Source organism: Microcaecilia unicolor, chromosome 5 (assembly GCF_901765095.1).
Source record: "Microcaecilia unicolor chromosome 5, aMicUni1.1, whole genome shotgun sequence".
NCBI lineage: Eukaryota > Metazoa > Chordata > Amphibia > Gymnophiona > Siphonopidae > Microcaecilia > Microcaecilia unicolor.
In genome coordinates this window covers 14511600-14538379 of record NC_044035.1, presented here as the reverse complement: position 1 = coordinate 14538379, position 26780 = coordinate 14511600, and the positions used below count along the sequence as shown (strand labels likewise).

Here is a 26780-nt window from a genome sequence, read left to right as displayed (position 1 = left end):
GTACCCTTCTCCACCACCGCCAACTCCAGGCTCCGCCCTTTCTGCCTCGCCTCACCCCATGCCTGGAATAAACTCCCTGAGCCCATACGCCAGGCCCCCTCCCTGCCCATCTTCAAATCCTTGCTCAAAGCCCACCTCTTCAATGTCGCCTTCGGCACCTAACCATTTCACCTCTATCCAGGAAATCTGGACTGCCCCAATTTGACTGTCTGCACATGTTGTCCATTAAATTGTAAGCTCCTTTGAGCAGGGACCTCCTTCTTTGTTAAACCGTACAGCGCTGCGTAACCCTAGAAATGTTTAGTAGTAGTAACATAGTAGATGACGGCAGAAAAAGACCTGCATGGATGGTAAAAGCTTCAGTAAGTAACACAATGGCTGGGGCAATGCTCTGTCGTTGCAAAGATTTGGGGTGATGCTGGCTCTGGGTCCAATGCAGACTGTTTGTTGTCACAGATTCTACGGATCTTTGTGTCTCCGGATCTGTGCTTTATCCGGACCCTTGTCCCATCCTGACTGACTGCAGCCTCCCCCACCCCAGTGCTGGTTCCGACTCCGAGCTTGGTGTGGGCCGGGCCGGGCTGATAACGAGTCGTTGCAGTGCGCTGGCGCCGCTACGGTAGTTCCTTCCCGGTTGTCGAGCAGAGCGCCCCCTGCAGGGAGCGGCGGGGAGTTCAGCCTCAACGCTGCTGCCAGTGCCACGGTGTCCGGATCAGGGCTCGGGCCGGGGGGAGGGCGAGGGGGCGGGCGCCTTGTTACCCGGGCTACTGGCGCGAGGGGGCTCTTTGCTGGGGGGGGAGGGAGGGAGACTCGTCCTGGGCCCGCGCGCGAGGCGACAGCGGCTGAGGAGAGTCGGCCGTCCACCGGTGAGGGAGAAGCCGCGGTTTGGCGGTGCGGGAGAGGCCGGTGGGCGCGAGGGGGTGGGCGGCTCGAGGCTGAGGGAAAAGCCGCGGCGGCGGCCTGGGTCCGGGTTCGCTGTCCGGCCCGCATGAAGCTTCCAGTCTGGAGCGGCGGAAGAAGCTGGAGGAGTTCTCCAGGGCCTCACGGGAGAAGCTGCTGCAGTCCCGGACCAGGATGTTCTCCAAACTCACCTCCATCCTGCAGCACGCCGTGGAGGCGGTAAGGAAGGGTTACTCCAGGGGATGACACTCAAGGGAGACCCCTTCTTCCTTCCCCTCGGAGCCAACCATGCCAGGGAAGAAGGGGCTTATACAGCTGGACCTAGTTATTCTCTTCCCCAGATCAGTACCTGCCCCTCGGAGCCAACCATGCCAGGGATTCAGGGGCTTAAACAGCTGGACCTCGTTATTCTCTTCCCCAGATCAGTACCTGCCCCATAGAGCTGACCATGCCAGGGGTTCAGGGGCTTATACAGCTGGACCTAGTTATTCTCTTCCCCAGATCAGTACCTGCCCCTCGGAGCCAACCATGCCAGGGATTCAGGGGCTTAAACAGCTGGACCTCGTTATTCTCTTCCCCAGATCAGTACCTGCCCCATAGAGCTGACCATGCCAGGGGTTCAGGGGCTTATACAGCTGGACCTCGTTATTCCACTCCCCAGATCAGTACCTGCCCCATAGAGCTGACCATGCCAGGGGTTCAGGGGCTTAAACAGCTTGACCTCGTTATTCCCTTCCCCAGATCAGTACCTGCCCCTTAGAGCTGACCATGCCAGGGGTTCAGGGGCTTATACAGCTGGACCTCGTTATTCCACTCCCCAGATCAGTACCTGCCCCTTAGAGCTGACCATGCCAGGGATTCAGGGGCTTATACAGCTGGACCTCGTTATTCCCTTCCCCAGATCAGTACCTGCCCCTCAGAGCTGACCATGCCAGGGATTCAGGGGCTTATACAGCTGGACCTCGTTATTCCCTTCCCCAGATCAGTACCTGCCCCTCAGAGCTGACCATGCCAGGGATTCAGGGGCTTATACAGCTGGACCTAGTTATTCTCTTCCCCAGCTCAGTACCTGCCCCTTAGAGCTGACCATGCCAGGGATTCAGGGGCTTATACAGCTGGACCTAGTTATTCTCTTCTCCAGATCAGTACCTGCCCCTTAGAGCTGATCATGACTGGCACCCAGAGGTGGTCCAAATGGCTGGGTGGAGTGGGTTAGGTTGAAGTGCTACTTAGGTATATCAGCAACTCCACAAAACTGAAAGTTTAGAAACATAAATTATTGTAGGGATAGGGACGTTTTAGTTTGCCAAAATTAATTCTTTTAATGTTTTGGATCTCATAAGCATCACCATGCTGGGACAGACCAAGGGTCTGTTCTCTGTCCGTCAGTACTGACACAACAAGACGGACAGAGAACATAAAGATAAGTGGAAAAATATTTGCTTCATTAAAACGTTGAGAATACAAATAGTTTAAGGACAATGATAAAATCATACCATAATAATTTATCACCCTGAATTATGATGTACATTCAATAAAGAGTGATAAGAGTTCTACTGTGGTGAGAAGCACTTGTGGTTGTAATACAGGTATAACCAGAAGCTTTATAAAGGTTCTAGTTTTACATATGCCGTGGCATACAGAGATTTATTAAGAACCTTTACGAAGAGACTAGTAAAAAAAAAAGGCCTGTTTCTGACACAAATGAAACAGGCGCTAGCAAGATTTTCCTCGGAGTGTGTATGTTTAAGAGAGTGTATGTGAGAGTCAATGTGCGAGTGTGTGTGTGTGTGAGAGAGAGAGTGAGTCTGGGTGCGAGTGTGTCTATGAGAGAGAGAATGTGTGTGTGAGAATGAGAGTGCAATTGCGTATGTGAGACAGTGTGAGAGAGAGAGTGTGTTTCACACAGATAAGTGTGTGAGACACAGACTCTTTGTGAGACTGAGTGTATGAGACCAAGAGAGTGTGTGAGTGACTGTGTAACACATAGAGAGTGAATGTGATACAGTGTGAGACATAGAGTGTGTGAGAGACAGTGTGTGAGAGAGAGAGAGTGTGTGTGACAGAGATACCTCCCCCCCCTGGTGTCAGGCCCCCCTCCCTCCCTCTCTCTGGTGTCTGAGCGTTACTGTGCAGGACGCTGAGCTCTGGCTGTGCTTCAAGGAACTGACCAATCCTATTTAATAGAATGCACCTCCAACATTCTGAAGTCGAGAAACCTCGTGTGGTTGGTCACTTCTGCTTGTGACGAACCCGGAAGTACGTGATGTCAATTCAGGAGATGGATACAGAGAGCAGGAATGTCTCAGCCATGCAGTCAGCTTCAGAATGTTGGAGGTGCCTTTTATTATATAGGATTCACCCAAGGTTGGAGTAAATCTTGATGGGGTAATTGTGGTAATTACTTCTCAGATATTCAAAAGAACCTCGGAATGCCCAAGGTTTGAGTTTTGGAGCTTGGCTCCTTAATCAGTTCCCTGTAGACGTACAGTTTTACAAAATTCACTGCTTATATATGTAAGTAGAGCTATTTATACTTGCAAAGCCCCAAGTGGTGTCAAACCCTTTTTTGAATTTTTCTTTTGTGAAATGGCTTCTTTTTTCATGTGCATCCTGCCAAATCTACATTCGTCTTTGGCAGTACTGTACATATTTAAGAAAAGGCCGTGTTGTTAGATCCCTTTATAAAATGGCAGAGGTTTTTAAAATGTATGGTCCTGAGTACCCATTTTCTAACCTAGATGCTCTATGCACTGATTGGAAAAAAAAACATGTTTCTCCTGCATCTGTCTTCTTTGAGCCTTATACAGGATGGAGGAAGTTTGCGAACTGTCTAGGATAATCTGTATTCTAGTTCATATTGTAGTCAAAATATGTTTAGAAAGTAATCTAATCCTGATGAGCGTGTGAATGTGGAGAAGTAGGTTCATTCAAATCCCACTTGGTGGTCTTGGACAAGTTCCTTAATCTTCCAAAGCCTTAGATGCAAACTTTTACTCAAGGATGTTAAAGCCTTAAGACACAGTTAGGAACTGGCTACCGCAGAACACAGAGCATTTTGCAGTAATTTGCTTATTTTTGTTTTCTGGAGGGGGATGTGTCATGGGCCGAGGGTGGGTGTTCCCATGTTATCCAGCTAGCACATAATAATTAGTGCACACTAATTGGCTAACGCAGGGGTAACATGGGAGCACCTATCACCTCCTAAACTCTATGCAGTTGCCGCATGCTAAGGACCGAACACAACCTGCATGAAAACATTTTTTTAAAATCCCCCCCATTAGTGTCACGTCCTGGACACATTAAGCCCAGATTTCACCGCACTTTAATAAAATTGTAAACACTCCAGGGACAGGAAATACCTATTGTCCCTGAATGTAACTCCCTTTGAGCTGCTATTGTAAAAAGGCATGGTCTAAATTCTAAATCCAAAATCCATCAGACAGAATTAGGTGATTAAGGTGTTCATTTTCAAAGCACATAGACTTACAAAGTTACTTAGGGGCTTATTTTCAAAGCACATAGGTTATTATGGAACTTCGTAAGTCTAAGTGCTTTGAACATATGCCTCATAGTAACCAGTGTAACTTGTAAGTCTATGTGCTTTGAAAATTAGCCTCCACTTCTGTGGATTCTCTTCCCAAGAGCAGATGTGCTGAATGTAAGTGAGTAATAGCTAATTTTTAGATGTTAACCCCTCTTTTCCAAATGATAATCCTGTTGACTTACAACATTTATTAGAATTCAGGTTCAGTAATTCCCTTCCTAAGAAAGCTTACAGTCTTAAGTGGCTGCCTGAGGTAGGAGGTAAAGGGACCCTTTTACTAAAGTTTAGCATATGCTAATAGATATTAGCATGTGTTATGTCCCATGCGGCCCATAGCAATAAAATAGGACATGCAACGTTTAGCATGCGCTTAAAAAAAAACAAACTAAGTGATTTTGCTCAAGGTCACGAGGAGTGTCAGTGGGGAAGTGAGACTTGAACCATGGTTTTCAGCCCTGGTGCAGCAATCACAAGAGCACTGCTCCGAGTGAACACGGTTTGTAAACAAAGAGCTCTCAAATTCTGAGAGGCACCAGCCTGTTTCTGACCTTCCTGTTTATTTTCTTTGCATTGAAATGCACAGGTAGTCTATGTTGCACATCAGTGTTCCTAGGTGTCTTAGCTCATTTAAGGAAGAGTATTGAATTGCAGCTATTACAGTTCCGTAACTGTGACTATAAATCTGTTTTATAAATAAACAGTTTTACTTAGTTGATGATTTTATAGAATAAGTACGTATACATAAGTACATAAGTATTGCCATACTGGGAAAGACTAAAGGTCCATCAAGCCCAGCATCCTGTTTCCAACAGTGGCCAATCCAGGTCACAAATACCCGGCAAGATCCCAAAAATGTACAAAACATTCTATACTCAGAAACAGTGGATTTTCCCCAAGTCCATTTAATAATGGTCTATGGACTTTTCCTGTAGGAAGCCGGCCAAACCTTTTTTAAACTCCCGCTAAGCTAACCGCCTTTACCACATTCTCTGGCAACGAATTATTTGGATCCTCAATTTTTACTGGCCTAGGAGCTCTACTAACCTTTGCTATTATTGCATTATGTAACTAGTAATCTGCTGTAAAAAGTAACAACAGAAACAAAAGAAAAGAACGTAATGATTGTACATTTGTTAATGAAGTGTTGACATACTCTTTTTTTGTCAAAATCCATCCCAGCTGCTTTCTTTTAAAATGAAAAGAAAACAAGCAGGTGGACCCAACATGAATCAGAGGGTCTAGCACAGTCCTCAAAGGCCATAACCTAGTTGGGTTTTCAAGGTTTCCACAATGAATATGCATGAGATTATGCATACAATGGAAGCAGTACCTGCAAATCAGTCCCATGCATATTCATTATGGAAAGCACGACTGGGTTGTGGGCCTCAAGGACAGTGGTTGCCCACCCCTAGTCTAGCAGAATATACAGATATGTACCATGCATAGGGAAGATTGGGGGAGGGAGGGGTGTACCATGGACTGATCTCATGAGAAGTTATGTAACAGTACCAAGTGACTTGCCTCCCTGTCAAGGAATAAAAGGGCTGTGCTGGTGAAAGTGGGCTGGAAGGCATAGTTACTGCTACATGTTTGTATTTGTGTTCCATGACTCACTACAGCAGCCCTGGAAGGTGCTCTGCTGGAACTTGGCTGGAGCACAGAGATAAGCTGCTACACAGGGGTGCAACCAATAAGCAAAGACTGGAACCAGACACACCTTCCATAAGAGCTGGGCCAGGTCCATAGTGTCTCATAGCTTATTTAAGATTTAGTGATATTCCCAGTGGGAGGAAAAGGCTCTTGTGTGGCTATGCCTAGAAGGCAACTTAATTTTATTTTAATTTAGTAACTTTAATACCAGCTTTCTAGAAAACAATATTACACAAGACAGTGTACAACAGTAGGAATAGAAGTAACAGAGTGACCCATAATTAAAAAAAAAAAATTATCAAAAAATGTTATTGGTGATTGTTTATGTATTTTTAATGTTATTTGTCTTTTCAGAGCTGGGAATGGGGTCCATATTAACTACATTACACAGAAAAATAATAGAATAATGTAAATGTCTGTATTGGTGCTTTATAACTGATTTGCTGTCTGTTTTTCACAGTGTTCAGTGTCAGCCTATCAGGGGCAGCCCATGGGGGTTACAGAGGGATGCCGGTGGTGGGAAGCGGGACTGGTGGTTGGGAGGCGGGGATAGTGCTGGACAGACTTGTACGGTCTGTGCCTGTGCCAGAGCCGGGTTTGGGAGGCAGGGCTGGGGAGGTGAGGATAGTGCTGGGCAGACTTATACGGTCTGTGCCTGTGCCAGAGCCGGTGGTTGGGAGGTGGGGCTGGTGGTTGGGAGGCGGGGATAGTGCTGGGCAGACTTATACGGGCTGTGCCAGAGCCGGTGGTGGGAAGCAGGACTGGTAGTTGGGAGGCGGGGATAGTGCTGGGCAGACTTGTACGGTCTGTGCCAGAGCCGGTGGTTGGGAGGCGAGGATAGTGCTGGGCAGACTTATACGGTCTGTGCCAGAGCCGGTGGTTGGGAGGCGGGGCTGGTGGTTGGGAGGCGGGGATAGTGCTGGGCAGACTTATACGGTCTGTGCCAGAACCGGTGGTTGGGAGGCGGGACTGGTGGTGGGGAGGCGGGGATAGTGCTGGACAGAATTGTACGGTCTGTGCCAGAGCAGGGGTTGGGAGGCAGGGCTGGGGAGGTGAGGATAGTGCTGGGCAGACTTATACGGTCTGTGCCTGTGCCAGAGCCGGTGGTGGGAAGCGGGACTGGTGGTTGGGAGGCGGGGATAGTGCTGGACAGACTTGTACGGTCTGTGCCAGAGCCGGGGTTGGGAGGCAGGGCTGGGGAGGTGAGGATAGTGCTGGGCAGACTTATACGGTCTGTGCCTGTGCCAGAGCCAGTGGTGGGAAGCAGGACTGGTAGTTGGGAGGCGGGGATAGTGCTGGGCAGACTTGTACGGTCTGTGCCAGAGCCGGTGGTTGGGAGGCGAGGATAGTGCTGGGCAGACTTATACGGTCTGTGCCAGAGCCGGTGGCTGGGAGGCGGGGCTGGTGGTTGGGAGGCGGGGATAGTGCTGGGCAGACTTATACGGTCTGTGCCAGAGCCGGTGGTTGGGAGGTGGGGCTGGTGGTTGGGAGGCGGGGATAGTGCGGGGCAGACTTATACGGTCTGTGCCCTGAAGAGCACAGATACAAATCAAAGTAGGGTATACACAAAAAGTAGCAAATATGAGTTATCTTGTTGGGCAGACTGGATGGACCGTGCATGTTTTTTTCTGCCGTCATCTACTATGTTACTATGTATTATGAGGCCTCATTTGCTTAAACTAGTAGGTACTGAAATGGGAGGGTCATGTGCAAAAAAACACAGGCCTTTCAATTGGGGCCTTCCCTGCACTCTGTATGCGTTTTTGAGACAATGCAAATATTTCTGTAGTGTCATTTCATCCTGCTGCACAATGCCTTTTGAGTGAATCCATTCAAAAATGTGATCATAAGAAAACCTGAAACAACCCACAGTCATTCATAAAATATAATCATCAAAGATAATAAAAATCATCCAAACAACATAAAACCCAAAAGCAAAATAGTTAATAGCAGGTTGAACAGTTCACAATTGTGGCACATCTCTCCTTTGCCTGTTCATAAACTTAGGGAGTCTTTTGCTAAGGTACGCTAGCGTTTTTAGCTCGCGCTGAAAATCAGCTGGTGCTACTGCGTTCAGGCATCCTGAGTTAAATTTGAAATTGGTGTGCACTAACCATTATGCATAGAAAATGTTTTTTTTTTTTTTTTTTGCATCAAGGGGGCATATTTGGGGGCGGAAAATGGACCTAAACCTACACTGCCCAAATTGCAAAGTACTGAAATACAAAACAACTTATGCAGCCAGCTTCTCCTACATAAGCGCACAACTGTGGAATGGGCTCCCAAAAGCTGTGAAAACAATCCACGACCACTTGAACTTCAGGAAATCACAAAAAACCAACCTGTTCAAAAAGGCCTACCCTAACGACCCCACGTAACCCTCTTCACCTACCAACACAGCATGACTATGATTGAACAGGACAACACGCAATCTTCATCCATTCCGACCCTCCACTTATACGTTATACGATCACTATACAACTTTGTATTTGCTATCCACCGACTGGGCAAACGCCTCTGACGGTACTATGTAAGCCACATTGAGCCTGCAAATAGGTGGGAAAAATGTGGGGTACAAATGCAACAAATCCTATATAATAAAAGGCACCTCCAACATTCTGAAGCTGACTGCATGGCTGAGGCATTCCTGCTCTCTGTATCCATCTCCTGAACTGACATCACGTACTTCCGGGTTCGTCACAAGCAGAAGTGACCAACCACACGAGGTTTCTCGGCTTCAGAATGTTGGAGGTGCATTCTATTAAATAGGATTGGTCAGTTCCTTGAAGCACAGCCAGAGCTCAGCGTCCTGCACGGTAACGCTCAGACACCAGAGAGAGAGAGGGGGGGCCTGACACCAGAGAGGGGGAGGGGGGGCTGACACCAGACAGAGGGAGGGAGGGAGGGGGGGCCTGACACCAGAGAGAGGTGCTATTCATTCCTATGGACACTCATTTTCTCACTGGTCATCTTTGCATGTTATCAGGTACTATCCTTTAAACATCAACATTTGATGTCAATGATAGCCAAGATTCTATGTGTTCCCAAACTTCCTTAGCCCCCCCCCCCCCCCCCCGGATGATCTCATCCAGGGTGCAGCTGACCCAGTACTACCCTCATGTAGCCAAAACATTCTTGCCTATGACTCTTGCTAGTGCCAGTCTCCTTATTGTTTATAGAGCAGACTAGCAGTTGAGCTCGTAAAAACGGGCTAGTAAAGGAAGGGGGGGATTTGAAAGGCCCCCCCCCCCAGATAGGTCACCGCCGCCCCCCCCCCCCCCCACCCGGAGTCCCCTCCGCCACCCCTCCACCCGGGCCGGGTACGTGGCTTCACTATTCAAACCGCCGGAACGCAGCACACACCTCATCTGAGCTGCCGTCGGCCTTCCTTCTTCTCTGCGTGTGTTCCGCCCTCGTGTGACGTAACGTCGGCGAGGGCGGGACACAGGCAGGTAAGGAAGGCCAACGGCAGCTCAGATGAGCTGTGTGCTGTGTTCCAGCGGTTTGAATAGTGAAGCCAGGTACCTGGGCCGGGTGGAGGGTGGGTGGCAGCGGCGACTCCGGGTGGGTGGGGGAAACGGTAGCGGCAACCCTGGGGGGGGGAGCGGTTGTGACGGCGGTTCCCTCACTCGCAGGTGCGCAGGTTCCCTCTCTGTCACGCCCCTGTCATCACGTATTGACGCGGGGGCGGGACAGAGAGGGTCTCTACTGCGCATTTGCGAGTGAGTACGCCACTTGCCACTTATATGTTTGATTCCACCCCCCCCCCCCCCACCCCTGACAGCTCTCTGAGAACTTACTTCAGATTTTGCAACAGTGAAATGTATCTGTATCAGAAATGATCTTTTGTTTTTAGAGGCCTAGCGCCTGAGTCCTTGGCCTGTATTTCACTGAGAGCAAGTGACAGCATATTTCTACATTACTCTGGAATTCGTTGCCGGAAAAAGTGGTTAAGGCGGTTGACTTAGCAGAATTTTTAAAAAGAGTTGGACGGCTTCCTGGCGGAAAAGCCCATAGAATGTTATTGAAGGGACGTGGGAAAAATCCACTATTTCCGGGATGAGCGGGACAAATCGTTTGTTCTTTTGGCCGCTGTCGGAGACTGGGTGCTGCGCTCGATGGGCCCTTGGTCTGTCCCAGCATGGCGATGCTTATGTACTTTTGTGTACTTTTCACTAATGTGTGTAGTGTAATGTAATGCTTATACCCCGCACTTTTCCACTCAACAGCAGGTTCAATGCGGTTTACATATTACATTAGGTAGACAGAGTAACATAGGGTGGATGCAGCTATAAAATACTGAGTAAAGAGGTGGTCGATTAGGTATGGATAGGTAAGATGGTCAAGAAAGGAGGAAGGTAGGGGAATAAGGGGAGGGTGTATATTGCGAATAGCGTATTGTTGAATATGGGAGAATGTATAAGGAGGTTAAGAGGGATGTGTTAAAAAGGATTAAGTAAGGAGCACATTCAGGGTTCAGTCTTCGTAGTCAGATCCGGTAATATATTTGGACTCAAGTCTAAATCAGGTCATTTGTGGAGGCTTGTTTGAAGAGGTAAGTTTTTAGCATTTTCCGAAAAGGTCGCTGGTCACTGACTTCGAATGGATCTTGGTATCACAAGATTACCCCAGTATCATTTCAGTAAGAGATATATAGTAAGAAAAGGGAGAAGAAATTAGCAGCTACTTTCATTGAGAGAACAAATGCAGATCTGACAGTTCTAGGCAGTGGCGTTCCTAGGGCGGCTGACACCCAGGGCGGATTGCCGATGCGCCCCCCCCCCCCCCCCCCCCCCCCGGCGAAACAACACCTCCCCCCCCCCGGGTGCATTTTTACCTGCTGGGGGGGGGGATGCTGCGCGCCTGTCAGCTTCGTTCCATGCTCCTTCTGCCCCGGAACAGGAAGTAACCTGTTCCAGAGGAGTACAGAACGAGCGGAGCAGACAGGCGCGCGGCACCCCCCCCCCCCCCCAGTGGCATGCACCCGGGGCGGACCGCATCCACCGCCCCCCCCCCCCCCCCCCCCCAGGAACGCCACTGGTTCTAGGAAAGCTATATGTGTTTGCTATAAAATAGGAGTCAAGACAGTGCACATGTGAAAGGCTACTACTACTACTATTTAACATTTCTAAAGCGCTACCAGGGTTGCGCAGCGCTGTACAATTAACAAAGAAGGACAGTCCCTGCTCAAAGGAGCTTACAATCTAAAGGACAAAAAGTGCAGTCAATCAAGATTGAGGCAGTCTAGATTTCCTGGATAGATGTACAATGGTTAGGTGCCTATAAAATAGGAGTCAAGACAGTGCACATGTGAAAGGCTGTGGGATTCTCCAGCGCTGAAGTCTTCTAAAGGAATTCCTGTAGTGTCTGATGAGGTCTTCAAAGCCCACTGTATGTTGTCATCTGTGGGTAATAATTCACGTTGTATCATTGCCCACAGAGTCCAGTTTCCTACTGGACTGAAATAGCTACAGAAAGGGAAAGTGTATTTGACTTTTAAGAAATTATGTGTTTTCTGCTCTTTGTGCAGTGCCATTGAACCTTTTAAAGAGAAGAGCAGACAATCTCATGAATATGCAAGATATTAATAGACTAGCTGAAATGCTTTGTCAAAAACGACAGGGTGCAATTTACTCATTAAAACTTAATTTTGAAAACATTTTTTAATTCAGTTTTTATTATGTTTAGTCATTAAAATACCAAAGTAATTTCAATCTATCATTACTTTTGTATTACTCTTCAATTATTTCATAGTAGGTGTTTCTTAATAGCCTTCCTCGAGTTCTGTTTTTTACCAACAAATGCTTTCAGATTATCTTTTGATCTTGTTCTCAAGTGATACGTATAGGAAAGAAGAATCTAATATGTAGGTAATCAATGCTGGGCTTCATATCAGGCATTACAATCCAGTTGAAGTCATTATGGACAATATTTTGAAATCCCAAAAAGTAGCTAGGTTCCATTCTGCCTACTTCCAGTGATAAGTAATGTCTTTCCTAACGTAACTGGGGTCTTGCTGACCAGCTCAGTTCTCTGACCCAGGCCACAAACTAAATTTATAATCCTGGTAACTCCACCTTTCTCTCTACTCACGGTTCGGTTACCTTCCACATTAGCTTGGGCACAGGCCGGGGCCGGAAAAAGATCCAGAAGGCATAGGATATTAAACTGAGCTTTATTCAATGTTTCTTTTTCCCCCTTAACAGTCCTGGGGTCAGCTCTTCACTTTCTCTTTCTCATTTTCTCAAAGAACACAAGACAGACTCAAGATTTGTCTTTTATGCAAAACTTTACTAAACTCTGCAACAGCGGTAAATCCAAACATTAAACTGATGGCACACAGTCAGCATTTGGTTTAAGAGGTTTTTGTTTCAATCCAGCCAAGTCTATTTGATACAGTCTTATCCTCTACTTAATGTTTCCCTTTTTTTCCAATCCAGAATTATGTACAAAATTTACAACTCCTCCAGTGTCATGTCCTCGGGCTGCGTGGGGTCCCGTTGACACGCGCACTTGACTGGCAGTGCCTGAGCCATATGTGTGTAGTCCTCTCTGGGTTTGTTCAGAGAGCGGTGATTGCAGGCTCCTTAATTGCTTTGCTTCCACCCACCTGGGTCTGCTCTTACTCTGCCTGGCTTGCCTTGCTTCTCTCCTATTGGTCTTCCGGTTCCTCCTTCCCCTGTTCTTGTCCTATGGCTGTGCCCCTTCTCCCTGCTGATGTCAGACGCCAGCACTTTATCAGCTGAGCTCTCCCTGGACTCCAAGCTTCGGCTTCTACTTTGGTAGGTGTTTCTAACTCTGCAGTCTGCTTCTTATCTACTGGTCCCTCGTTGCTGACTTTGCCTGTACTTGGATTACCCTTCTGCCTGCCTACTGACCTTTGCCTGTACCTGGTTTACTCTCTTGCCTGCCGCCTGCCTACTGACTTTCACCTGCATCTGGATTACTCTCTTGACTGCCTACCTACTGACTTTCACCTGTACCTGGATTACTCTCTTGCCTGCCGCCTGCCTACTGACTTTCGCCTGCATCTGGATTACTCTCTTGCCTGCCTACTGACATTCGCCTGCATCTGGATTACTCTCTTGCCTGCTGCCTGCCTACTGACTTTGCCTGCATCTGGATTACTCTCTTGCCTGCTGCCTGCCTACTGACTTTCGCCTGTACCTGGATTACTCTTTCGCCTGCTGCCTGCCGCTTGTACCTGGATTACTCTCTTGACCTGCTGCCTGCCTGGCCGATACATTCATCACCCCACTTCCAGCTCCGTCCCGTAAGTCCTGCAGGCCGCCCACACCTAGGGGCTCAACCTCTGGGGAACAGCGGTCAGCACAGGTGAAACCCGGGGTTGTCCAGCCACCAAGCAGAACCTGGTCCGAGTACCAGGCTCAACAGCGCTCTACTTGGTACAAGAACTCACAAGTCTGACAGTAAGCCAAAGTCATGAGTTCGCCGGACAAACCCGACCTGTCTGAGTTGGCCCAGGTTCTTCAGCAGCAACAGGCCCAGCTAAACCGTCTGTCCGGAGTTCTACAGGAGGTGTGTTCCAAGATGTTAACCCTTCAATCCCAACGACAGCCTCCTGTTGCGTCGTCCAGATCCGTGTTACCTACTCCAGGGTTGCAGCTTCCTGAGCCTCCCCGGTTCGACGGCACCCCTTCTGCTTGCCGAGGGTTCCTCAACCAATGTCTTATGCTGTTTGAAATGCAACCAGCAGCCTTTTCTACGGATAGACTCAAGATAACCTATATCATCTCTCTACTCTCCGGATCCGCCTTGGCTTGGGCCTCTCTTCTCTGGGAGCAACGGGACCCTTTACTCACTGATCTTGGAGAATTTCTTCGCCTCTTCCGCTTAGTTTTCGATGTGCCTGGATGGCCCTCCTCTGCAGCCGCAGAGCTTCTACGAGTTCAACAAGTCAATTGTTCTGTTGGTGCTTATGTTGTTTGCTTTCGAACCCTAGCTTCAGAGGTAAGATGGAACCAAGAGGCCCTTATGGCCATTTTCTGGCAAGGACTCAATGACCAGATCAAAGATGAACTGGCCGGCCGTGAACTTCCGAATGCTTTGGATGCTCTGATCACCCTCTGCGTCCGTATCGACGTACGGTTTCAAGAAAGGTCACTGGAACGCTCTGCTGAGCGCCGCTCTCAGAGACCATCTCCCCAGACGCCGCACCCTTCTTCCAAAGGTGCGTCAAGCTCTACTTCTGGAGTCCCTGAAGAGCCAATGGTTATCGGATAGCATCGCCTCTCTGAGAAGGTGAGGGCTCACCATTAGGACAATAAACTTTGCCTCTACTGTGGGCAGGCCGGCCACTTTCTAAGACATTGTCCGAATAAACCGGGAAATGCCATAACCCAGGATCACTGAAAGGGGTGGCTCTGGGTCGTTTTTCACCTCTTCCGGATAATCTTGTCTCCGTCCCAATTTCCCTGCGCTGGAAGGAACTCAGTATTAACACTGTGGCTTTGATCGATTCAGGAGCAGGAGGAAATTTTATTGATGCCAGTCTCCTGAACCAACTAGGAGCTCCTTCAATTCTTTGTAAACCTACGCTACAATTGACCTCCATTCAAGGTTTAACTCTTCCCTACTCCATCACTCACGTTGCCCAGCCCTTGCAGATGCAAGTTGGAATTTTGCATAAGGAGGAAATTCAATTTCTGGTGCTTCCCCGGGCCATTCATCCCGTTATTTTGGGCCTACCCTGGTTATGGCTACACGCACCAAGTATCAACTGGACTACAGGTGATAGCAGCAGTTGGGGTTCTCAATGTTTCACCACATGTCTCACGCCGGTGGTGCCTTCCCTGTGGACTATTATGGCCTCCCTGGGGGTCTTGAGCCCAGGTGATGCTTCTCTCCCCAAGGAATATCGTGATTTCCGAGACGTCTTTATTGCACAGGAGGCGGACTCTCTTCCTCCTCGTCGCCCTTTTAACTGCCCCATTGAGCTACTCCCAGGCAAAATGCCCCCTTGGGGCCGGCTCTACACCCTTTCTCGGGAGGAATCTAATACCATGCGGGAATATATTCAAGAAAACCTCCATAAGGGCTTCATCAGACCCTCTTCATCCCTGACGGGGGCAGGGTTCTTTTTTGTTTCCAAGATGGATGGCTCGTTGCGACCCTGCATATGACATCTCATTATCTCCCAGTTGGTGAGATGTCATATGTGTGTGCACGATGCAAAGAGCTCCTAGTTCTCAGAGAATGTATCCGTTCTCTTGAGGCTAGAGTAGCAGACTTGGTGGAGCTGAGGGAGACAGAGATACATAGAGGCGTGGATGCTGTTCAAAAACACCATCCTGGAAGCCCAGGCCAAATATGTTCCGCATATTAAAAAAGGAGGACGGAAGACCAAACGACAGCCGGCGTGGTTAAAAAGTGAGGTGAAGGAAGCTATTAGAGCTAAAAGAAAATCCTTCAGAAAATAGAAGAAGGAGTAGAGGAGTGGCCTAGTGGTTAGAGCACCAGTCTTACAATCCAGAGGTGGCCGGTTCAAATCCCACTGCTGCTCCTTGTGATCTTGAGCAAGTCACTTAACCCTCCATTGCCTCAGGTACAAACTTAGATTGTGAGCCCTCCTGGGACAGAGAAATACCCAGTGTACCTGAATGTAACTCACCTTGAGCTACTACTGAAAAAGGTGTGAGCAAAATCTAAATAAATAAAATAAGTAAAAATAAAATCCGATCATATTATGATCACCGTTATCAAGCGGCCCCAGCACCATTACCTCCTGCACCAGATCATGAGCTCCACTAAGGACTAGGTCTAGAATTTTTCCTTCTCTCGTCGGCTCCTGTACCAAGTGCTCCATAAAGTTGTCCTTGATTTCATCAAGGAATTTTACCTCCCTAGCGTAACCCAATGTTACATTTACCCAGTCAGTATCGGGGTAATTGAAATCACCCATTATTATTGTGTTGCCCAGTTTGTTTGTGTCCCTAATTTCCTTTAACATTTCTGCATCTGTCTGTTCATCCTGGCCAGGCGGACGGTAGTACACTCCTATCACTATCCTTTTCCCATTTGCACATAGAATTTCAATCCATAGTGATTCCAAGTTGTGTTTTGTTTCCTGCAGAATTTTCAATCTGTTTGATTCAAGGCTTTCGTTAATATACAATGCTACCCCTCCACCAATTCGATCCACCCTATCACTACGATATAATTTGTACCCCGGTATGACAGTGTCCCACTGGTTATCCTCCTTCCACCAGGTCTCAGAGATGCCTATTATATCTAATTTTTCATTTAGTGCAATATATTCTAACTCTCCCATCTTATTTCTTAGGCTCCTGGCATTCGCACATAGACATTTCAAACTATGTTTGTTCTTCCTGTTTACATGATGCTTAGTACTTGACAGTATTAATTTCAATCTTTTGTCTGATTTTTATTTTTATTTAAGGACACTTACAGGCGTATTTTCAAAGCACTTAGCCTTACAAAGTTCCATAGGTTACTATCCTGCTTATTTTCGAAAGAGAAAAATGCCTATAGTGCAACCTAAATCGGAAGATAGATGTTTATCTCGCAAAGGCGCCCAAATCGGTATAATCGAAAGCCGATTTTGAGCGTTTCCAACTGTTGCGGAAACGAATAAAATTGATGGGGGCGTGTCAGAGGCGTGGTGGAGGCGGAACTGGGGCGTGGTTATCAGCCGAGGAGAGATGGGCGTCTTTAGCTGATAATCGAAAAAAAAAAAGGCGTTTTGACCGCGATTTGGGGTCACTTTTTTTGGATCCTTTTTTTTCACGAGCAAGTCCCAAAAAAAGTGCTCCAACTGCCCAGATGACCACTGGAGGGAATCGGGGATGACCTCCCCGGACTCCCCCAGTGGTCACTAACCCCCTCCCACAAAAAAAAAACCCCACTTTACAAACTTTTTTTCCAGCCTGTATGCCAGCCTCAAATGCCGTACCCACCTCCATGACAGCAGAATGTTTTCGATCCTGTCACAGCCTTTCTCTGGGTCAGATGTGGCTCTCGGGTGCAGTACAGGGTCACATCAGCATTGCATTGTGGTGGGTGTAGGGTATTGGGCTCCGTGATTTCATTAGCTTCTGTTACAGTCTCACGATGTTGGTAGTTGGTAGGCTCTTCTCCCATGCTGCTTTTCCCCCTGCCTACTGGGTCAGAGTGTGCCCTGTTGTGTTTCCTGTTGTAATCCATGCGGTAGTGGCCATTTTTGTAAGCCAGTTTTAGTTCCCTTTCCTGTGTTAGCCACGTTACAGAACTTAGTTCTTCCCTTGAATGTGGCTGAAAGAGGGCATTGTACAGCATTCTGCCAGCTCTGACCTACTGCTCATCTCAGTACCAGGGAGACTCATTGCCAGTGGGGCACAACCTCTGATCTGCAGTTAACTGTGAGTAAACGCGGTTATTCCAATAAAGGACGTTTTCGGAGAGATCAGTCTTCAGGTGTCAACTGGTGTGCCAATGTTATACAGCAGCAACAAGTCCTAGAGGCCTGCGTGTATGCAGGTCCCTGGAGCACATTTAATGGGTACCGCAGTGCACTTCAGCCAGGTGTCCCCAGGCCCATCCCCCCCACCTGTAACACTTGTGCTGGTAAATGGGAGGCCTCCAAAACCCACTGTACCCACATGTAGGTGCCCCCTTCACCCCTAAGAGCTATGGTAGTGTTGTACATTTGTGGGTAGTGGGTTTTGGGGGAGGGGGGTTGGGAGCTCAGCACCCGTGGTAAGGGAGCTATGCGTGTGGGAGCTTTTTCTGAAGTCCACCGCACTGGCCTAGGGTGCCCAGTTGGTGTCCTGGCATATCAGGGGGTCCAGTGTACTACGAATCCTGGCCCCTCCCACAACCAAATGGCTCAGATTAGGACGTTTTTGAGCTGGGCGTTTTTAGTTTCCATTATCGCTTAAAAAAACAAACGCCCAGCTCAAAAACGTCCATTTTTTCGAAAATACGGTTCGGCCCGCCCCTTCACGGACCCGTTCTCGGAGATAAACGCCCATGGAGATAGGCGTTTCCATTCGATTATGCCCCTCCACGGAACTTTGTAAGGCTAAGTGCTTTGAAAATGAGCCCCCTGATCTACTAAGGTCTCTTTTGCAACCTCACTATAGGATACCCTATCTTCCCTGTTTTGATGATATCTTTGAAAGATACTTTATCCTTAACCTTGCGCTTTTGAGCGACTGTCGGCCTTTCCCCTGTTTCTAGTTTAAAAGCTGCTCTATCTCCTTTTTAAATGCCAATGCCAACAGCCTGGTCCCACCCTGGTTAAGGTGGAGCCCATCCTTTCGGAATAGGCTCCCCCTTCCACAGAACGTTGCCCAGTTCTTAACAAATCTAAAACCCTCCTCCCTGCACCATCGTCTCATCCACGCATTGAGACTCCGGAGCTCTGCCTGTCTCTTGGGCCCTGCGCGTGGAACCAGGTACAGTGGGGGAAATAAGTATTTGATCCCTTGCTGATTTTGTAAGTTTGCCCACTGACAAAGACATGAGCAGCCCATAATTGAAGGGTAGGTTATTGGTAACAGTGAGAGATAGCACATCACAAATTAAATCCGGAAAATCACATTGTGGAAAGTATATGAATTTATTTGCATTCTGCAGAGGGAAATAAGTATTTAATCCCTCTGGCAAACAAGACCTAATACTTGGTGGCAAAACCCTTGTTGGCAAGCACAGCGGTCAGACGTCTTCTGTAGTTGATGATGAGGTTTGCACACATGTCAGGAGGAATTTTGGTCCACTCCTCTTTGCAGATCATCTCTAAATCATTAAGAGTTCTGGGCTGTCGCTTGGCAACTCGCAGCTTCAGCTCCCTCCATAAGTTTTCAATGGGATTAAGGTCTGGTGACTGGCTAGGCCACTCCATGACCCTAATGTGCTTCTTCCTGAGCCACTCCTTTGTTGCCTTGGCTGTATGTTTTGGGTCATTGTCGTGCTGGAAGACCCAGCCACGACCCATTTTTAAGGCCCTGGCGGAGGGAAGGAGGTTGTCACTCAGAATTGTACGGTACATGGCCCCATCCATTCTCCCATTGATGCGGTGAAGTAGTCCTGTGCCCTTAGCAGAGAAACACCCCCAAAACATAACATTTCCACCTCCATGCTTGACAGTGGGGACGGTGTTCTTTGGGTCATAGGCAGCATTTCTCTTCCTCTAAACACGGCGAGTTGAGTTCATGCCAAAGAGCTCAATTTTTGTCTCATCTGACCACAGCACCTTCTCCCAATCACTCTCGGCATCATCCAGGTGTTCACTGGCAAACTTCAGACGGGCCGTCACATGTGCCTTCCGGAGCAGGGGGACCTTGCGGGCACTGCAGGATTGCAATCCGTTATGTCGTAATGTGTTACCAATGGTTTTTGTGGTGACAGTGGTCCCAGCTGCCTTGAGATCATTGACAAGTTCCCCCCTTGTAGTTGTAGGCTGATTTCTAACCTTCCTCATGATCAAGGATACCCCACGAGGTGAGATTTTGCGTGGAGCCCCAGATCTTTGTCGATTGACAGTCATTTTGTACTTCTTCCATTTTCTTACTATGGCACCAACAGTTGTCTCCTTCTCGCCCAGCGTCTTACTGATGGTTTTGTAGCCCATTCCAGCCTTGTGCAGGTGTATGATCTTGTCCCTGACATCCTTAGACAGCTCCTTGCTCTTGGCCATTTTGTAGAGGTTAGAGTCTGACTGATTCACTGAGTCTGTGGACAGGTGTCTTTCATACAGGTGACCATTGCCGACAGCTGTCTGTCATGCAGGTAACGAGTTGATTTGGAGCATCTACCTGGTCTGTAGGGGCCAGATCTCTTACTGGTTGGTGGGGGATCAAATACTTATTTCCCTCTGCAGAATGCAAATGAATTCATATACTTTCCACAATGTGATTTTCCGGATTTAATTTGTGATGTGCTATCTCTCACTGTTACCAATAACCTACCCTTCAATTATGGGCTGCTCATGTCTTTGTCAGTGGGCAAACTTACAAAATCAGCAAGGGATCAAATACTTATTTCCCCCACTGTAGCTTTCAGAAAATGCTACCCTAGAGGATCTGAATTTGAGCATTCTACCTAAGAGCCTAAATTTGGCTTCCAGAACCTCTCTCCCACATTTTCCTATGTCATTGGTACCCACATGTACCAAGACAGCCGACTCCTTCCCAGTACTATCTAAAATCCTATCTAGGTGACGCATGAGGTACGCCACCTTCGCACCAGGCAGTCAAGTCACCAGGCAATCCTCACGCCCACCAGCCACCCAGCTATCTATATCCCTAATGATCAAATCACCAACTACAACAGCTGTCCTAACCTTTCCCTCCCGGGCAGCACTTGGAGACATATCCTCAGTGCGAGAGGATAGTACATCCCCTGGTGGGCAGGTCCTGGCTACAGGAGTACTTCTTACTTCACCAGGGTGATGCTCTCCTTCTAGGAGACCTCCCTCCTCCAAAGTAGCACAGGGGCTACCAGACTGGAGGTGGGACTTCTCTACAACATCCCTGTAGGTCTCCTCTGTGTACCTCTCTGTCTCCCTCAGCTCTACCAAGTCTGCTACTCTAGCCTAAAGAGAACAGACACGTTCTCTGAGAGCTAGGAGCTCTTTGCTTCGGGCACACACATATGACATCTCACCAACTGGGAGATAATCATACATGTGACACTCAGTGCAAAAGACTGGATAGCACCCCTCTCGCTGCTGGACTGCTGACTCCATCTTAGTGTTTTTGAGTTTTTCAATAATTTAAAACTTGCTACAGTATTAAGGCTAATAGCCTAATATAAAAGTGTCTTAGTTTATATAGTATATTGTATGATTTATTTAGTGTTTCCTTCTTAGATGGTAATGAAATGTATTTAAAACTCCTTAAGAGCACGCCTTGCTTGTTACCCTAATTACAGTAACTGACTATAAACGAAGAGTTGTCCTAGGGGTGGGTGGGAAGACTAAACTAGATCCTGCAGTGCCTACTAGATTCTATCTGTTAATGTTGTGGTACAAAGTTATTTAAAACTAAGTGGAAAAGACTATGGAGATTAGTTGATAAAATTTGCTTTTTATATTTTTATTTTGCCTATCACTAACCTACAATTCCTCCTTTAAACCCCATTCTTTAAGTTTCCAAAGCACAGAGCAAAATAGTGTTCACTTACCAGAGAAATGTCCAAACAATTTTTAAACCCTGCTACATTTACTATTTTTACCACATCCTCTGGCAACGAATTCCAGAGCATAATTATGTACTGAGTGAAAAAAAATGTCTTCTATTTATTTTAAATGTACTACTATGTAACTTCATAGAGTGTCCCCTTATCTTTGTACTTTCTGAAAGAATAAACAATCAATTCATGTTTACCTGTTCAGTTTCACTCAGGAGTTTATAGACTTCAGTCATATCAGCTGTCTCTTCGCCAAACTGAAGAGCCCTAACCTCTCTAGCCTTTCTTCATATGAGAATCATTCCATCCCGTTAATCATTTGGTTGCCCTTCGCTGTTCCTTTCCTGAATCCGCTATATCTTTTTTGAAATGCAGCAACAGAGTAGAATCGGCCATAGTGGAACACTAGAAGTGTTAAAGAAAATAAGTCTTTTTTAGCATAAGTAACTAACTACAGTTTACTAAATGTTCATATGTTTGTTCTCTGTTTTCGTAGCTTGCCCCTTCTCTTCCTTTACAAGAAGACTTCGTATATCACTGGAAGGCCATCACACATTATTACATAGAAACTTCAGGTAAGAGACATTGTACGTTATTCTGAGGAGCTTAGACTTGTGTTGGCAGAAATTGATCTGTGGCTGGGTAGTTGCTACTTACAGGGTTAGCAAATCTGTATTTTGCTCAGTTCTGGTTACTGGATTGATTGCTTCCTCCCTGACTGGATCTCTGTAAACAAGATGTCCTAGGCTTAGAAGTAAGTGTTTTGGATGCTTTATTTGCAAGCATGATCCTGGTTGGCTGGCCCGTTATGTCCCAGTTGAGAACTCTCATGGGCCGTGCTTTTCCTTTGCCGTTCCAGCTAGCATTGCTGCCTCCTTTAACCATTGTCCACAGAAAGGCCAGGTAGGTATGCCTGACCTGGGATTTATTGTTTGTTTTTTAAAAATTATTGTTCCACATGTGACGGGCAGTTCTATAACTTGATGTCCTACATATGCACGCATTACACCAAAATTGACAATGATTTATGAAAGTGTTTTAGCATGTAACTGCAAGGGGTGCATATGTGTGTAACTTATAGAATACTGTAAGTTATGCTCTTTGCGTGGTGCACTTAGGGGCACCCATTTGTGCCTGCCATTGGCCTGGGATAAATGGTTGCATCTAAATTTAGGATTTCTGCTGGTGTTCTATAACTGTTAATATCCTGCGGCACTCGTCTACTAGGAGTCTTTGAATAAGCAATACATAGACTAGTAGAAAACCAAGTGTGTGCGCCTTGTCTTGTCTCTATGCAAATAACTCTTACATGTTGTAAAGGGAAAGTCTCATACAGTCGCTGGGGATTTTCTACACCACTTCTGGCGTGTCCCTATTTCCCGACAATTATAATCATTGACATTCCCCTCCCTCCAATCTATATTTTTTTGTGTTTTTTTTAGAAAGGATTTTCCTCTTGTTTTCTTTTTGCCTTGTAGTCGTTTTCACTAAACTATATTCTCATATAGCTGTAACTAATAAATGCAATGGAGGTCTAAGCTAATGTCTTCAAGAACTTTGCATACAGACACAGAACTCCTGTGTTGAACAAACGGACAAGGCTGTACTTATATTCAGTATTGAATTTTAACTTAGCTTAAGTTTCCAGGTGCAGGTTTCACCCCGACAGGTGCCTGTTTTCGTTCAACGTGGCTTTCTCAAGGGGTTGATAGCACTCTGGGCAGCAAAGCAGCCTTTCCACATACTTGGTTTTTCTACTAGTCTGTGTATTGAGTGTTCTGTCACAGCATCTTGGTGCCCAGAGCAGCGGGCTGAGAACCAGGGTCTCTTGGTTCAATTCCTACTGCAGCTGCTTGTGACTCTGGGCAAGTCACTTAACCCTCCGTTGCCCCAGGTACAAAATAAGTACCTGAATATAATATGTAAACCGCTTTTGATTGTAACCACAGAAAGGCAGTATATCAAATCCCATCCCCCGTTATAGAAATTGCACAGTATCAACATGCCTAAATAGAGGCACCAAGTTATAGACCTGCCCCCTTAGAAGGCTTTGGTGAAGAAACTTATTATAAGAAAAATAGTTTAATAGCATTAAGGTTCTTCAGTGAACATTGTTATTTCCAGTCTTGATCTCCTGTGCATCTTGTGAAAGTTGTGGGGGGGAGGGGTAAATAAATAAGGTAGCATTCTCTGCACCCTCAGGGTGATATAATTAAACAACAAGCCACACAAACACAGGGCGGGACAGGCAGAGAAGAAGAACGAAAGCCGACGTCGGCAGCTCAGCAGAGCTCAGTGCTGCGTTCCCGGACCCTCGCTGTTTCAATAGCGGAGCGAGGGCCCAGCCGGGTGGAAGGTGGGTGGTGACGGCTCGGTGGGGGGGGGGGGGGGGGGGGGGCGCGAACTCAGAGGGGGAGGGGCAGCAGCGAACTCGGCGGTGGGGGCGGGCCTTTCAACCCCCCCTTCCTATAATAGCCCGTTTTTACGGGCTCAAAGTCTAGTTTAAACATATTTTACAAGAAACATCTTGATTGGAAAAGCATCGTAAAGATAAGGTTAATCATATTAAAGGAAAAAAAAAAGGGAAAAAATACATTTTTCCTTTAAGTAAATAATGATACTCACGGATCCAAGATGGCCGCATCTTACTAAGTTGCTGCGATCCTCACTTCCGATTAACAATGCCGAAGCGCAGAGGGAAGCTAGCGGCCAGAGCCTCGTCGCTGACTCCTTCTTTACCTGGATCTATTGAGAGATTCCTGAGACCGCAGAGGGTTAATTTGGATAGCGGAATGCTGCCAGTAGGGAGCGTCGGCGTTTTGGGAGAATCGACTTCCCCTGGCTTTGAGACCACGCTGAGCCCCGCTATGCGTACCCCCACCTCCTCAGCCAGTTGGAGCGAGCTCCTTTCTCGATGACTCGACGGGGTCTCCCCGCGAGGGTATTATTGACCCGGAAGAAGGCCGAGCTGAAGGTTCGCTATTAACAGAGAGAGGAATGGAGGGCCTTGAGCCTGTGAGACCGCCACGAACTGAGGAGGCAGAAACCGAGAGTCAGGACAAGCCACCTGTGAAGTCTTCTGAAAGGTTTGCAATTCCAGTCGAGTTAGTAGTCAAGCCAAAAGAGGTTACACTTGACGCTTTATGGGATTTGGTCTCTAATCTGGGGCAGACTTTTTTTGAAGCAAATTAATGAGACTATACCTAAAGTAAATTCGCTAGAAACTGCTATACAAGAGATAGAGGAAAAGATTAAACTTATTGAAGACAAAGGAGAAAAAAATGGAACAAAGAGTTATGAAATTGGAATCAGTACAAACGTTGATGACAAACGATTTGACAAGTCTTAGGAGAAAAACTGAAATGTTTGACAATTATACTAAAAATCATAATCTAAGATTTGTCAATTTTCCCATGATTATGACTGTTGCTCCTCTTGATATGCTAAAACGATATATGCGGGAAATTTTGAATATACCAGAACATAATTTGCCTCCATTTACCTTAGCATATTATATACCAGGAAAGGAACCGAACCAAGTTTTGGGAAAATCATTAGATGTATCCCGTTTGCTTGAGACTTCTGACACTGAATTAGCAGTGGCTGCGACCTTGGTTGCAACCACTGCATTATTACCCGATAAAAATTGGATCTTTCGTCTATTTTTCCAAAATAAAGATCAAACAAAATAAAACATGGAAAAGAAAATAAGATGATACCTTTTTTATTGGACATAACTTAATACATTTCTTGATTAGCTTTCGAAGGTTGCCCTTCTTCGTCAGATCGGAAATAAGCAAATGTGCTAGCTGACAGTGTATATAAGTGAAAACCCTCAAGCATTACTATGACAGTCTGACAGGGTGGGAGGAGAGGGGTGGGTAGGAAGTATGCATGGGGACATCAAAGCATATCATTGATATTCTAACAGGATAGGTGTGGATAGGTGAGGGGAGGGTGATCAACAGAGAAATACAGCTTTATGGTTTATAATGGGCTAGGAACCCCAGATCCTTGTTAAGTCCTTTCTGTTGGGTGTTAAAATATTCAATCATTCTGACTTCAAAGGTCTTACGTTCTTGAAGGGCAACCTTCGAAAGCTAATCAAGAAATGTATTAAGTTATGTCCAATAAAAAAGGTATCATCTTACTTTCTTTTCCATTTTTTATTTTGTTTGATTTCTATTGATAACCTTAAGAGTGGACTAACACGGCTACCACACTCCTCTACTCTACTCCGAAATAAAGATAAACCCTTTTTGGGTTTTAAAGTATTATTATTTCCTGATGTCTCCAAAGAGACACGTAGACGAAGGAAACAATTTTTGCTCCTTAAGTCTGAAGTGCTGCACTTGAGGGGCACCCTTTTTTTTAAGATACCCCTGCAAGTGCATAATAAGACTTGCTGAGAAGAAATATGTCTTTACAGAACCGGCACATGTGACAGCCCTGATAGCGTCGGTGACAAGAGATATGCGTTGAATTATAATTAACTCAACTTAGTAAGAGTATGATATTCCTTTGTTATATTTGTATTTTACATGATTTACTCCCGGAATTCCTAAATCTTGGATCCTAAATTTTATGCTTTTATTACGAACTTGATGCTGTACCCTTCAGCTGGTAGCAACTGTGCTGGACTGGGAGCATCCCAGTTTGTAGGCATGGAAATATGAGCAAGTAGAGAGACCTTAACTAGGGAAAAGAAATAAAATCTAAGGAAAAATATCCAAACCAAGAGACTAAATGAGTTGCTTTGGTATTATGTGATATCAAGCTTACCGGCTTCCATCCAGTAATGCATTGCCAGTGTTTTCCATCTTTATTTGTTGTGCAATGTACAGGTGGAGTTCATGTCAATGATATGGAGGCACTTGGCTGCCATCTGTTCTATAAAAAGGGCATTAGTTAGTTGTTCCTGGCTTTGTTGTGGTGTCTAAATTGTTCATTTTTACTCCTTTTGAAGGCCATTTCTAGATACTGATCTCATGTTCTGCTGTTTCACACAATTCTTTACTTTCCCAGACTATCCTTCCAACCCCCCCAACCCAATTTTTTTATTTGGAACTTTATTTTTTGAGGCAAATCACAGCTTAGCAGAAACTGGAACTTTTAGGATACATTACAATTGTAATGCAACATCCGTCCCAGATACATCGCAGAATCTCAATCCCCCCCCCCCCCCCCCACCTTCCCTTCCAATGCAATAGCTTAATGGCCCAATGGCCCAATTTTATTCTCTGATTTAAGCCACAAACAAACAAACATCCACACTTGCCACTCTCTCCTCCTCAAACCTGAATTCCCCATCCCTTACCTAAATAGACAGCAGCAACTGTAGGTTATTTCTATTCATTTTCCTTAACTGGGAAATGCTTCTTTTATTGATACTAGTAAAAAAGGCCCATTTCCGAAACCAATGAAACGGGCGCTAGCATGTGGGGGTTTTTTGTGTGTGTGTGTGTGTGTGTGTGTATGTGTCACAGAGTTATTTTGTGTGTGTGAGGGTGGGGTGTGTGTGCAGGTTGTTGAT

The 26780-nt window shown here is 46.4% G+C and overlaps 1 protein-coding gene across 1 annotated transcript in view; it reads left to right on the top strand.

The window, feature by feature from the left end:
- Positions 1-846: 846 nt before the first annotated feature.
- FAM160B1 (family with sequence similarity 160 member B1) overlaps positions 847-26780 on the top strand; it is a 115248-nt gene continuing 89314 nt past the window's right edge. The window contains exons 1-2 of the mRNA XM_030202663.1: positions 847-1119; positions 21744-21822. Of these exons, the coding sequence (XP_030058523.1) occupies positions 1075-1119; positions 21744-21822 (124 nt within the window). The 5' untranslated portion in view covers positions 847-1074. The remainder of the gene's footprint in view (positions 1120-21743; positions 21823-26780) is intronic.